This window comes from Malaya genurostris, chromosome 3 (assembly GCF_030247185.1).
Source record: "Malaya genurostris strain Urasoe2022 chromosome 3, Malgen_1.1, whole genome shotgun sequence".
NCBI classification, from domain to species: Eukaryota; Metazoa; Arthropoda; class Insecta; order Diptera; family Culicidae; genus Malaya; species Malaya genurostris.
Window position 1 is genome coordinate 50,788,206 of NC_080572.1, and position 13,845 is coordinate 50,802,050.

The 13,845-nt window shown below is 37.5% G+C and overlaps 1 protein-coding gene across 1 annotated transcript in view; it reads right to left on the reverse strand.

Moving 5' to 3' along the window:
* The window catches only part of LOC131436043 (tetraspanin-2A), a 165,802-nt gene extending 155,513 nt beyond the window's left edge, over positions 1-10,289 (reverse strand). The window contains exon 1 of the mRNA XM_058604475.1: positions 9,681-10,289. Coding sequence (XP_058460458.1) covers positions 9,681-9,779 — 99 coding nt within the window. The 5' untranslated portion in view covers positions 9,780-10,289. The remainder of the gene's footprint in view (positions 1-9,680) is intronic.
* Positions 10,290-13,845: the final 3,556 nt, after the last annotated feature.

A 13,845-nucleotide genomic window follows, 5' to 3' on the forward strand; every position in this document is an offset into this window, starting at 1 on the left:
GCAAAAGCTTTAAAACTCGACTAATAAATATTGGAAATAGTGATATAACATTCGACTCAGTTCATTGAATTCGAAATGTTTCCTAAGAGATGATTTTCAGAAGCTTGAAGTAAAATTAATGCTTAAATTCTTCAATTTTATCGGTGGCCGATTTTTGTTTCCGAAAACACAGAGTGATAAGTGTTAAAAATTTCAAAACGTCTTCAAAAGTGACGCTGCAATAAACGGAAAACAAAATCTAAACTGGGCTCAAAAACAAAATCTACATTCAGCTCAATACTTTCTCGATTTATAGGTCTTTAAGTTGCAGATTGGAAATAGCGACTTTAGTTTGACGGACTCTTGGTACAAAGAAGAAAAAACAGAATAACTAACATTCATTAGTTAATTTCCTCAGATTCTATTTTTAGATTTACACGATAAAGCCTTTCCCCCAAAAAATGGGTAATAACAGCTAAAAAGCCGTACTAAATTTGTAAGAAATTTACACGGAACGACCGAAATTAGCTCTGCGCCTAATTCGTATTACTGTTTATGAATTAGTTGATTTTAACAACAAAATTTCCAAAATAACTATAAAATTAGTTAAAATTGAGAATTTACTTTGCTGAAAAAACTCTTATTTTTAGAGAATATGTTTAGTTGGTGAATATCCTGGACACAAACCAGCAATATTTCAATCCAACACGAAATTTTCATTGAGAACTAATTTTGTTATTAAATTCAGAAAATTTGTTTCTATTTATCTATCACCATAATTACTGAAGGACAGCACAAAGAAAACAAAACTGAAATGGGTATTATTAACAAGTTTATTAGCCAAAAACTCACGAGAAGTGTCAAAGCAAAACAATCCATTAAGAAGCTAAAAAGGACAGTTTTTTTGAAACTGCTTGAAAATTGTTTTGATGTTTTTCGCATGTGTTCGATATATCTTTATTTGAAATTTCTAAACCGATATGTAAAAATGTCGTAAACTGTTAGTGGAAATCGTATTTATTCAGAATTTGTGCGCACTTGAAGCGATTGTGCGTAATAATGTTTTTACGCGGAACAGTGAAGTGAATTTCGAATGTTTCACTCTAATTGTGATGAAGTATTCGTATTAGGTTTTTGTTTTCCGAGTGCTCAAAGTTTTCAGTGAGAATGAAGAAAACAGTGATTTAAAAGAAAAAAAAATCAAAAAGATGTTTATGTTTCGTTTATGTCTTTTTCTCCAATACAACATCGTATTTATACCTGCCAATATGGAATAGACAACCGCGTCTGAAATTTTTCCGGCAGTAGTGTGCCATCTAGTGGCTAGTAGTCATTACGGTGTTACCGTTTCGGTGACAGGGCGCCATATAGCTGCAGATTGCAGAAGCCAATTCAACCATTCATATTGATTGAAAACAACATTTTATTTCTTTGATTCAACTAAAAAACTAGTTGAATGGAAATGAAATGTGCCTTAGCTAAGAAATGACAGCACGTTTAATTTGTGAATTCAACTAAAAAAATAGTCATTTCAACAAATATTTTATTATTATTAAGGGAATGAGAATAAAAAATCTAAATTAGCAAAAGTAAGAATTTTTTAGTTGTCTCAAAAAATAACTAACTAAAATCAGCAAATCAACTAAATTTTTCGCGAAAATGCTGATTTCGGTCGTTCCGTGTAGATATAATATTGATATTTACTTATCGAGGTTTGTAACAATTTTGTTATCACCTAGGTTAAATTGAGTTATAATTTTTGTTATTTTAACTATTAACGAGGCCAAGATTATGACTAATTTAGGAAGAAAAAACGATATGGTAGAACGTACATCGAACATGGTCTACATCCTGTTTAGGGCGTAAATCGAGAAAAAGAATGTTTCAAAGTTATACGAGCAACTCTCTTATAGTAAAATGCATTTGATTAGCTGGTACGGAATGATAATGAAGTGTAGCAATGAATAACGAGAATGATGAACGCTTCTGGTTCCATTTTTCATTACTGTACGAGTATAAGAAGGGGATAGGCCATCCTCAAGAGACCAAACTCGGAACAGTAAAACTTAGTTTTCCAAATGGTCATATTGGATTAACTAACAAGTTAACTTGTCACACACTCTCTCTCTCACACACACACACACACACACATACACCCAGTCCGTGCGGGAATTCTCGAGTGTTGCCTATGGGGGATTACATGTTTCCAGAACATAGCTCACACCGTACGCCACAATCCCAGTCTTGCACGGGCATCAGTTGGGACTAACCTCAAAAAATGACTCCTAATTAAAATTGCGAACTTACTTTTATCTACATACCCAGATAGCCCAGAGACGTGTTGGGTTGGTGTACAACCGTCGGAGTCACAAGTAATTAATCAAAAAACTACGTCAAACATGTGTGTGAGTTCATGGGGTCAAAGGGACACCGAACGGAAACCAACTTTCGAAATGGACTCTCATCAAAAGTTGTTCATTTCGCAAATGAATGCATGGGATTTCGGATGTCGGATGCTGCGGGAACAACGGTTCTCCCACTTGGCCAGGCGCAGAGAGATGCTATGGGGGAAATTACGGGTAACTGACTTGTAATGAACGTTGTACCGCTAGTGTGTCGGCATCAGAAACCCGAAATTACCCGAACCCGAACAGGACACAGCAAGTTGTTCTCGCCGGGTTAAAGTAATCATTTGGTTCACAATCGTTGTGGTTTGCTGACTGAAACAGATGAAATCAGTTTTCACCACATCAAAACGAACCGGGGACGACTGGGACAACGGAAACCTTCCCATAGAGACACAAATCCTTTCGATTCGTTCTTTGATTGATTGACGACTCGAGATTCGAGATTCTCAGCGAGACATGATTTGTCCCCTGACGTCGATGGCAATCAATCTCAACTCTTTGTTGTGCGATTCAGGGAATCCAGTAGCGTGACAGATTGGAAGAGATCCCCCTATCGAATCCATCGGCCATTGCAAATGATTTCCATTTGGGTGCCACTTTTCCTGGCTACCACACTGAAGAAGTATTTTTGGTGGAGTAGATGAAAAAAATGTACAGTTTCCAGTTTTTTCAACGTATCGAAGGAATCGGAAACTTCCTTCCGAAACGGTATTGGTTCCGTTAGACACAATCACTGCGGAGTGACTCAGAATTAATAGTAAGAGTGGAAGTAGATCTTGTTGGCTTTCGATAGCGAAATGATAAATGAAATAATTTGATAAATGATATCGTACTTCGAATATAAAAAAATTCCAACGACTTTTGGTATAAATATTGTGGGATATTTTTTTTTCCAAGCAGCATTCTTGTACAGTAAAACGTTTATTGAAGGGAATGCAACGGGATGAACATACACTAGCTCAGAAATATTCTTTTTAAAAAACTCGATTAGATAGAAGTTTCGACACGTACCCGATCGAGAATAAAAAACTTTTACTCGTACCCGACCCGAATAAGTTTTCTTCCAAACCCAAGCCGGACCCGTACCCAGTAGCTGTCGGGTTCGGGTTCGGGTCTGGTTTCAAGTACTTCAGTACCGGAAACCGGACCATCTCTATTATCGAATACTAAAACCGGTATAGTTAGCAGAGTTGACTCTATCGCTAGTAGATGCAAATGCTTATTCGGAATCAACCCGAAATTATGGTTCACGATTAATACATTAGCGGTTTGAGTTTGAACCTCTATAATTAACTTTAATTAATTAGTGTCCAGTGTTGGTGATTGCTGAAAATTTGACAGAATCGAAATCGAAAATCGAATCGATGATTCGATTTGATGATTCTCATACTAGGTTGCAATATTTCAAAACCCTTGTGTGGAGCATTCACAGACATTTTCATAGACACAAATTATACAAAGGTTATATGCACATAGTTAGAATAAGCGGCAATAGTAAAATGATTCTATCGCAATTATCCACTGCCCATACAGAATCGGATCGCGAAACGAGAATAAGCGACCGTTTGTTGCTTCAGAGAGAATCCCCACAGCAGCGTGCTAGCCGTTGATTCTCAGACGGTTCACCGAGAGAAATTCGCTCTCGCACTGGTGTCTATTCTATGTTAAATGAACCATGTCGGTTTTTTGTTGCTGCGATGATATCCGTCTCTCTTTGATGGCACTTATTGAATCGTGTGAAGGGTTGCTAGTGAGCGTTCTTTGATACGATAAAAGCCATCCTTGTTAGTGTCTAACACTAAATTCTCTCTATTTAAAAATAAATTGTAACCTATTTTATTTCTCACAAGTACAATCTGTATGTACTATTTTTTTGATGCCAAAAGTCTTAGAATTGCATGAAACGTCGAGATCTAGTGTCATTTTTTTAAAATATCGACTTTCTGGGATTTAGAAAAAATATCAAAATCCAAGTCCCAAAAAGTCGATTTTTTCGTTTGGCATCCAAAGAAAAAATTTTCGATTTCGGAAATTTCATGTACTCCCCCCTATGGTGATTTTTCAAGATCGAAAATTTTCAAACCTTAACCGTCGAGCAGCACTTCTTACCTATATCTGATTCAGCTTAAATTTTGTATGGGGACTTTTTTCGAAGTGCTCAAACTTTTGAGTACCACCGCCATACGAAATTAGGGGGATCCCAAAATATTGGCACCCTTATATATATGAGCGGTAAAAAACAACGTTTTTTGTCGGTTACGTCCCTTATACCATCATATCTCCGGAACCAGAAGTCGCAGTCATTTGATCTTCGAACTTGAACAAATGCTCATTAATAGCTTTCGAACGAGCCTAAGTTTATTAAAATCGGTTTAGCCATCTCTGAGAAAATTGAGCGCGTTAAAATAGCTTCGAAAAGTGCACACATTCACACACACATACATACACACACATAAATTTTCCGATCTCGTTGAACTGAGTCGAATGGTATGTAACACTATGGGTCTTCGATGCTCCGTTCGAAAGTCGGTTTTTCCAGCAATTCTAATACCTTTGTATAGAGAAAAGCAAAACAGATTTAATCCAACTAATGGTGTAATGATGCCATTCTTATATTACTAATACCATCATAAATATTATTGTAGAATTGTTAAAAAATTATTAGAAAGAAACAACAAAGTTTATTCGGACGTAACCTAGCGCAATCTATAAATCAAAACACACTGTAGTTCCGGAACCGGAAGTAGAAATTCAGAAATTCTCTATGAATCCGATTTTTCATTTCACAAAGTTTAATCGGTGTTTTATGACAACTATAATAAGTGTCTCTTTTGACAAGTAATATCATAGTTTTTAAAGCTTCTAAAAACCCCTTTACTCAGACTAACAACTGGATTAAAAATAAAATAACTTGTACTAGAATAAAACCATGCATACACTCTTAATATTACTTTCAAACATTTTCTTTGAAATATTATTGTCAGTTCAATTCTTTCATGAACCATATTGTTGTGGGCTTTTTATTTTACTCATTCTTAGCTTAAGGGTAATTTGCATTAAAGAAAATTTCATGGCCGCCATTTTGATGCTCTGTACTGTAGCATTTATTGGCATTAAATAAACTTCGAAGTGCAAAAACGAGGGAACAGTCCATCTTATTCTACTTTATGATTAATTTTCAGAACGTATGCACATGTTTGGACGCCACGAAATAGATTTATACAAAAATGACGATGAATCACATAAAATAATTTTCATAAATCATGGAGACCTTCGGAAAAACCGCAAATAACATTTAATATATTCTTACAGATTACATTCAAAGCCAACATTACACACACATATTCAAGAAAAATATTATCAAAATAACAGTTTATTCACAGGGGAATCCTTTCCATCCGAATAAATTCACTATTGATCGCAAAGCTGGTTTCAAATTTTTTTTTCCTGAATTTGGAGATTTAACGCAGATTTATGCTGATTCTTCACTTTGGTTATCAAGAATAGTACACTCGCAGGAATATGAAGTTTAAAGTTTTCATGCAAGATTTATGATGCAGCATTGAAGACAGCTACAAGTATTTATTAATGCCCGTGGCATCTTAGAGCTTGAGCAGTGTGACTTGACAAAAATTAGATTATTGAATAGAAAAAAATTAATATTAAAATTGTTACTTGGGTTGTTTGTGTTCGCTCCTGCGTTCCTGTTACTTGGCTGTATGAAAATCGATGCCTAAAATCGGATACTATTTTTTCAGCGGTTCATTATGGTCTGCATCTAGGCTAGCTAAACAGCTAAAATTGCCCAGAAATACCGCATGGCGCGTTATCAAACGGTATAAGGAAACATTGACGACGATTCGGAAGCCTCAAGCTAATCGTCGGAGTGGAACTATCCACCGGAAACTGCGTGGTAAGATTTTGAAGACGATTAAGAGGAATCCTAATCTGTCGGACCGTGATTTGGCCAGAAAATTCGGTACTGCCCATAGTACCGTGAGGAGAACTCGACTCCGGGAAGGAATCAAGTCGTATCGAGCTAGCAAACAGCCAAATCGGACCATAAAACAAAATATTGTGATCAAAATTCGTGCTCGAAAACTATATGACCAGGTGCTGACCAAGTTCGACGGGTGTCTTCTGATGGACGATGAAACCTGTGTCAAGGCTGACTTCGGTCAAATCCCAGGTCAAAAATTGTACTTGGCAACGGCTCGGGGGGATGTTCCAGCCAAATTTAAATTTGATTTTGCCAACAAATTTGCGAGAAAATTTAAGATTTAGCAGGGCATTTGCAGCTGTGGCAATAAAACGATGACATCGGAACTTTACCAAAAAGAGTGTCTCCAAAAACGAATTTTGCCGTTCATTCGATCACACTCCCGTAATGTTTTGGCCAGATTTGGCAAGCTGTCATTAGTCGTTCAATAAAATTTAATATATTCTTACAGATTGCATTCAAAGCCGACATAACACACACACACATACAAGAAAAATATGATCAAAATGACAGTTTATTCACAGGGGAATCCTTTCCATCCGAATAAATTCATTATTGATCATAAAGCTGGTCGTTCAAGAATGGTATGCAGAGAAAGGGGTCCTGTTTGTTCCGAAAAACCTTAACCCACCCAACTGCCCCCAGTTCCGCCCTATTGAGTAATACTGGGCAATCATGAAGAGGAGACTCAAGGCAAAGGGAAAGGTTGTCAAAGACATCAATCGGATGACGGCCTGGTGGAATAAGATAGCTAAAACGATGGACGAAGAAGGTGTGCGCCGCCTAATGAGCCATGTTACAGGAAAAATTCAAGAATTCCTTCGAAACCGTGACGAATAATTTTATCCGTATTTTTTTCTTAAAAGTATAAAGAAAACGCTACATTTGTATAAAAAAAGATCTTGAATTCAATAATAAATAACTGAGATACAGGTAATTGTCTTTGTTCCAATTCTATCTGAAGCAAGCTTTAAGATGACAAAAATCAGTATGGCCATCTTTGAGAAAAATCAGTGAATTTATTTTCATTTTTCAACACAAATAAGGAGTGTATCGATAAGTAGTTAGCAACATTCAAACAGTTATTACTCTGAAATGGCTTAATATTTTGCAGCGTGTTTTACGGTGACATGTTTGTTTACATGTCAATAACAGCTGCGCAATCGATTGTATTCGGTACGATTTATCGTTTCAATGATGAGTCGAATTGATCCGGAAACGCGAAAGAAAATTCGGCACACTTGGTGCTCAGAAAGTGGTGTCAGGTACAACGAAATTGCAAAACGGGTGAAAGTGCACCACACCAGTGTCAAAAATATTATCGAGAAGTTCGGTAAGACTCTTTCCATGAAGGATTTGTCCCGATCCGCTAGGAAAACGGGTCCCAGCCAGCCCGGCCGGGACTTAAAAGTGTTTTAGTACATCAGGAAAAACCCATCGGTGTCGACGCGGCATTTGGCGAAGCAGTTCAACACCAGTATCGGGATGATTCAACGGATCAAAGTTCGGAACTCCCTGAAAACGCACAAGAAACAGAAGGTGCCGAAAAAGTCCCTGGTACAGCAAGTTCAGGCCAAACCAAGAGCACGAAAACTGTATAACCGGATTCTACAGAATAAAGACGGATGCATCCTGATCGACGACGAAACCTACGCCAAGGAAGACTCTCGAGCGCTGCCCGGACCGCAATATTATACGAAATCGGTGTACCAGGACCTGGACGACGCTGACACCACGGTGGCGATGGAAAAGTTTGTGTAGAAGGTGTTGGTCTGGCAAGGAATTTGTACCTGTGGTTTGCGGTCGTCGATTTTCTTCACGAAGGGCACAATTAACGCCAAGGTGTACGAGGAAGAATGTTTGAAGAAAAGAATGCTGAAACTGTACAGAAAGCATTAGGCTCCTCCTCTCTTCTGGCCGGATTTGGCTTCAGCCCACTACGCCAACTCCGTTCTACAGTGGTTGTCAAAAAATAATGTACAATTCGTGGAAAAGGACATCAACCCACCGAACTGCCCGGATTTTCGACCAATTGAAAGGTATTGGGCAATTATCAAGCGGCACTTTCGGAAGGAAGGTACAGTGTCCCAAAACATGCAGGAGTTAAAAAAAAACTGGACAGCTGCCACCAGGAAAGTCACAAAAGTAACTGTGCAGAATTTGATGAAAAATGTCAAGTCCAAAGTGCAATGCATAAAAATGTAATTTTTCTGCAATATATCGAAAACTGATGTCAAAATATGTTTGTTTTCGCTTTTTTATTCAATAGTCAATGTTGCTAACTACTTTTCGATACACTCCTTATAGTAATGTAATTCCGGAACCGGAAATCGGATCCAAATGAAGACCTAGCACTTTGTATGGGACCATATCACCTTTCATTTGAATCAAAGTTTGTGAAAATTGGTTTAGCTTCGAGAAAAATTAGGAACATTATTTTAAATATTTTGGTGCATGGCACTCTGTAATTCCGAAACTGGAAGTCGGGTCCAAATAAAATTCAGGAACTTTGAATGGCACCATAAAACTTTTCATTTGATTTTCCAAGTATTTATATTCATATTAAAGGTTCATGCACTTCTCTGAACAACGTCTCATGAAATAACGAAAGATTCGTTTCGATTGAATAAGTAGTTTTATTTATATCGTGTGAACGAGCGGTTTGGTGAGTTGATTTACATCAAAATTTAGTTTCAAGAAATTATAGAAAAAAATTACTTTGCGTGCATGCTTTGTTCCGCATTTATTTTTCGAATCGAAATTAATATTTGTAATTATTAGATTTTTTGATAAATCAACAAATAAATCATATACATAGCTCTACACCGATATTCATAGGATTGGCATCACTGGTTGCGAATAAGGTGAACAACGTGAAAAAGATATCATTTGGTATCGATACTACGTCAAAATAATGACTTTATCAAAGTTCTTCAGTGAATTTTGGTATTATGTCAGCAATTTTTTTAAAGCACGATTCTCGTCCATAAATGCCACTAAAACCCGCGTTCTACTTTCCATGTTCTGTTTGTTTGCGCGGCTTAACTCCCGGGCAGCCATGTTGGGCAATCAAACTTTCAATCGCTTATCAGCAACAGCAACAGCTACGATGACTGCCCCCATTGAAGATAACAACCACCAGTACTGGGAACTCGACGAGTGAGTCACTCATTGACTGCTGGTGCTTTCGTATTCGCTTCAGTGAATTCATGAAATTCCAAAGAATATCGTCGATGACGCATTATTTAACTGTCATTGTAATCCTTACTTTGATAGTTCATTCTTTCACTTACCCATGAAACTATGTTGAAACAGAACAGCGTATACTTGATAGCAGCAATTCGATTGGCCAACTTGGCCACACTTTCACCTTTACCCTCGCCCCGGGCCATCGTTCACTTTGACGTTTTGATATCCGATCTGAACAACGGATAAACTACCGCCCACTTCGATTACGGCCGTTTTATGTTGGTTTTCCTGAAACTTTCGCAAAATCCGGAATACTGTTCTCTCGATGATTTCACTTCACTTCAATCACTCACGACGGTTTTTTTGGAATAAAAGTGCTAAATTATTGTCACTACACGCGGACAAATCCGTCGACAGGTACCGAGCAACTAACGAATGATACTGATAAGAGTCACTCATTCACCTGCCTTAGCCTGATCGATGTGCGAAATACCTTCTCACCCTTCTCCGTCGCCTAACATACAATGTTGTATCGAAAGGAGCGTTAGTTTCGAGAAAAAAAAATCAAATCCAAAGAGTCTATTTGTAGGGTTAAATGCGCGAAATACTTAGTTATGTTTGTGGAAAAGCTGTTCACGAAAACACACCTGAAAACCGATAAGACACTGTCGTCGGCAGCACCGGAATGGACCTAACTAAGTTTTCGACAGTGCGCTGGCCGGGATGAGGTGTGAATTTCGTAAGACACGAAGAGTAATGTTTGTTCCCGCACACACACACCAGTGCCATTACGGGGGCCAGATAAGAACGTGGTTGCGGAGGAACTGATAAGGAAATTGGTATGATAAGACTCGCGGTTGGACAGCGTTAGATATAATCAATGTGCGATAGGCACTCGCTTCGACAGTAATCTTTCTAGCAAGCTGAGCTTTGATTGTGATATTTAGATGGCACTAGTTGTTGTTTTCAGTGATTTTACTTTTTTATCGGGTACGGGTCGGGCTCGGGGCCAGAAAATTTTTTTTTGTGTTCGGGTCGGGTTCGGGGAATCATTCTTTATTTTCAATCGGGTACGAATCGGGTTCGGGTTTAAGAATTTGCATTCTAGACCATCTCCATTAGAGTATAATAATGGTGTGATAATTCTTTTCTTTTTCTTCAAAATTCAAATCTCATGAAATTTTTATTAAATAATTAGCTAAATGATACTCTGAATGCAATGAAACACAACTTAGACGACAACCCGATTGGACAATACTCCGTTCATGTTCAGATTGTGAAGTGTCCCATCTCAGATCTCACAATAATCAGAATTTTCCTGATATTCTCTACAAATTGGATCAGTTTAATATTTCAACCTTTTCATTAGAAACATTTAAGACACCTGTCTCTCTATAAATACCTTCTTATAGTAACCTCCGAGTTTCATATGTTTATGTGCTTGTAACGTACTTCTGTACTTCCTCGTCACATTCGATCTACAAATATCTTTGGCTTCCATGGCTATGAACACTTGCAACTCCCTCCTCGTTATAAATATAACTCCAATTTTCTAATCGGATATCACTTTGAACCCACTGCCGCAAGTGATGTAATGGACTGTGAATTTTTAACATCATCTAACGAAAATTAGAATTTATTTTTATAACAACTTTGATTAATTTGTTTCATAGAAATAACAACACAAGCTGTATTGATTTACCTGAATGTTTAAAATAAGACGACTTTGCAAATGATGTTTCGAAAAAATGAAAGAAAAAATAAATCCCTTATATTTGCAGGAATTCGACATAGATTTTCTTTTTAAGAGGTTTGATTCACATGTGTTTTTTCATGCAGTTCGTTTAAATGTTTAAATTCTGGAACACAAAATCAAAACTGGAGTGCAAGTAAACACGTTATTTTATTAGATGTCGAGATTTTCCAAAAAAAACATATTTAAATTTTTGATGCTTCAGATTAAAAGAAATTTGTTGTGCTTTTCACTGTTTAGCTATTCAAATGTACATCATTTGAGACATTAATTAGGATCGTGTAAAAAATACGCCACACACTTTCACACCATTCCATTTAATTCATATTTCCAATCTCCATATTTTAAAACATACCGCCTGAATTTATGTTGCAAAGATAACCATCGTATCAGAAACACGCCTGAAGTTATACCAAACAACGTCAAGTGCGTTACGCTTAAATTTCAACGAAATCAGTCCAAATGGATCATGATCTGGGAACTTTTAATCATGGTGTATTATCATAACATGAAAATATTCTATTTTCCCCAAATCATGACTCGTTTTGCTCATTTCGAAATTCGAAATTTTGTCCGTGTATAGAATAACTCTTTTAAATCATTTGTTTTACCCCGGCTTTAGCCATTTTGGTCGTTCACCGGGGAGGAAAACATATAGAATAACGATTCAGTTGATACAAATGTTGTTGTAAACTTATTTCCATCACCTTGGGTCGACAGTTTTCTTAATTTACATGAAAAATGCACATTGATTGTAAAATTAAAAGTGGGAACTTCGAAGTCAAATATTCTTCGTGCTAAAGAACGTTTGAATCTTCGAACCTATTAGAAGCAGAAACAACCAAATCGTAGTCCGAATCAAGAAGCATCGATCAGGCCGAGGGTTCGAAAGCTGTACAATTCGATTCTTGATGGAAATTTGAACTGCATAATCATGGACGACGAAACCTACGTGAAACTCGATTACAAATTCTTGCCGGGACCACAATATTATACGGTGCAAGAGGGGCAAGTGTTAAACCAGTCCGAGACATCGATTGAAGTCAAAAAATTTGGTAAGAAAGCTATGGTCTGGCAAGCAATTTGTAGCTCCGGTAAGATCTCGAAACCCTTCATCACCTCTGCTTGAATGAACAGCGAAATATACATCAAGGAATGTTTAGATCTTGCTTCTTGCCACTACTCGAAATCAACGGTAGAATAGTATACTACCAAAAATGTCACTTTCGTCCCAAAAGACATGAATCCACCAAATTGCCAAAACTTCGACCAATTGAGGAATTTTGGGCATTAACGAAGACACATCTTAGGAAACATGTCTCGGCAGCCGAAACCATTTCGCTGTAAATAAATCACAAGTGTTAGATATTCAAATTTTATTCGATATACTGATAATATTAGACTACAACAACAGAATATTATTCTCAACATTTGCTACTTAGCCATTGTAGACTAGCTGGCGCACCTTCTTGCTAACGATCCTCATTAAATTCCGTAAAGACTTCTTGGCGACAAGTTTTGACACCTTTTTCCAATCTTTTTCGAACTGTTGAATGGTTTCGGCTGCCGAGACATGTTTCCTAAGATGTGCCTTCGTTAATGCCCAAAATTCCTCAATTGGTCGAAGTTGTGGGCAATTTGGTGGATTTATGTCTTTTGTGACGAAAGTGACATTTTTGGTAGTATACCATTCCACCGTTGATTTCGAGTAGTGGCAAGAAGCAAGATCTCGCCAGAAGACTACAGGATCCTTGTCGCTTCGAATTATGGGTAGAAGTCGTTTTTGTAAACATTTCTTGATGTATATTTCGCTGTTCATTGAAACAGTGGTGATGAAGGGTTTCGAAATCTTACCGCAGCTACAAATTGCTTGCCAGACCATAGCTTTATTACCCAATTTTTCGACTTCAATCGATGTCTCGGATAGGTTTAACACTTGCCCCTCTTGCACCGTATAATTTTGTGGTCCCGGCAAGGATTTGTAATCGAGTTTCACGTAGGTTTCATCGTCCATGAATATGCAGTTCAAATTTTTTCAGCCAGAATCGTATTGTACAGCTTTCGAACCCTCGGCCTGATCGATGCTTCTTGTTTCGGACTACGTTTTCGTTGTTTCTTCTTCTTATAGGTTCGCAGATTCAAACGTTCTTTAGCACGAAGAACATTTGACTTCGAAGTGCCCACTTTTTCAGTCACATCCCGAACTGAAACCTCCTTCTTTGGCCGAACGTCTCCAGTATACGTTTATCCCACTGAGGGTTAGCAGGACCTTTTTTTCAACCCGGTTTCGGTTTATCCTCACCAAACTTCCTGATTGCATTTCGCACGGCTTTTTCACTTACTCCTTCCATTTTTTCTATCATTCTCAGTGACAGTTCGCATTCTGTGCACCATTTTTACACAATTTTTCGACGTTGTTCTGCTGAAAGTCCACGCATTTCGAAACAAACTAATGAAAAAGAATAAACAACTGCACAAGTGGTTAGAGAAGAGTGTAAACAACAGGACGCAGCCAT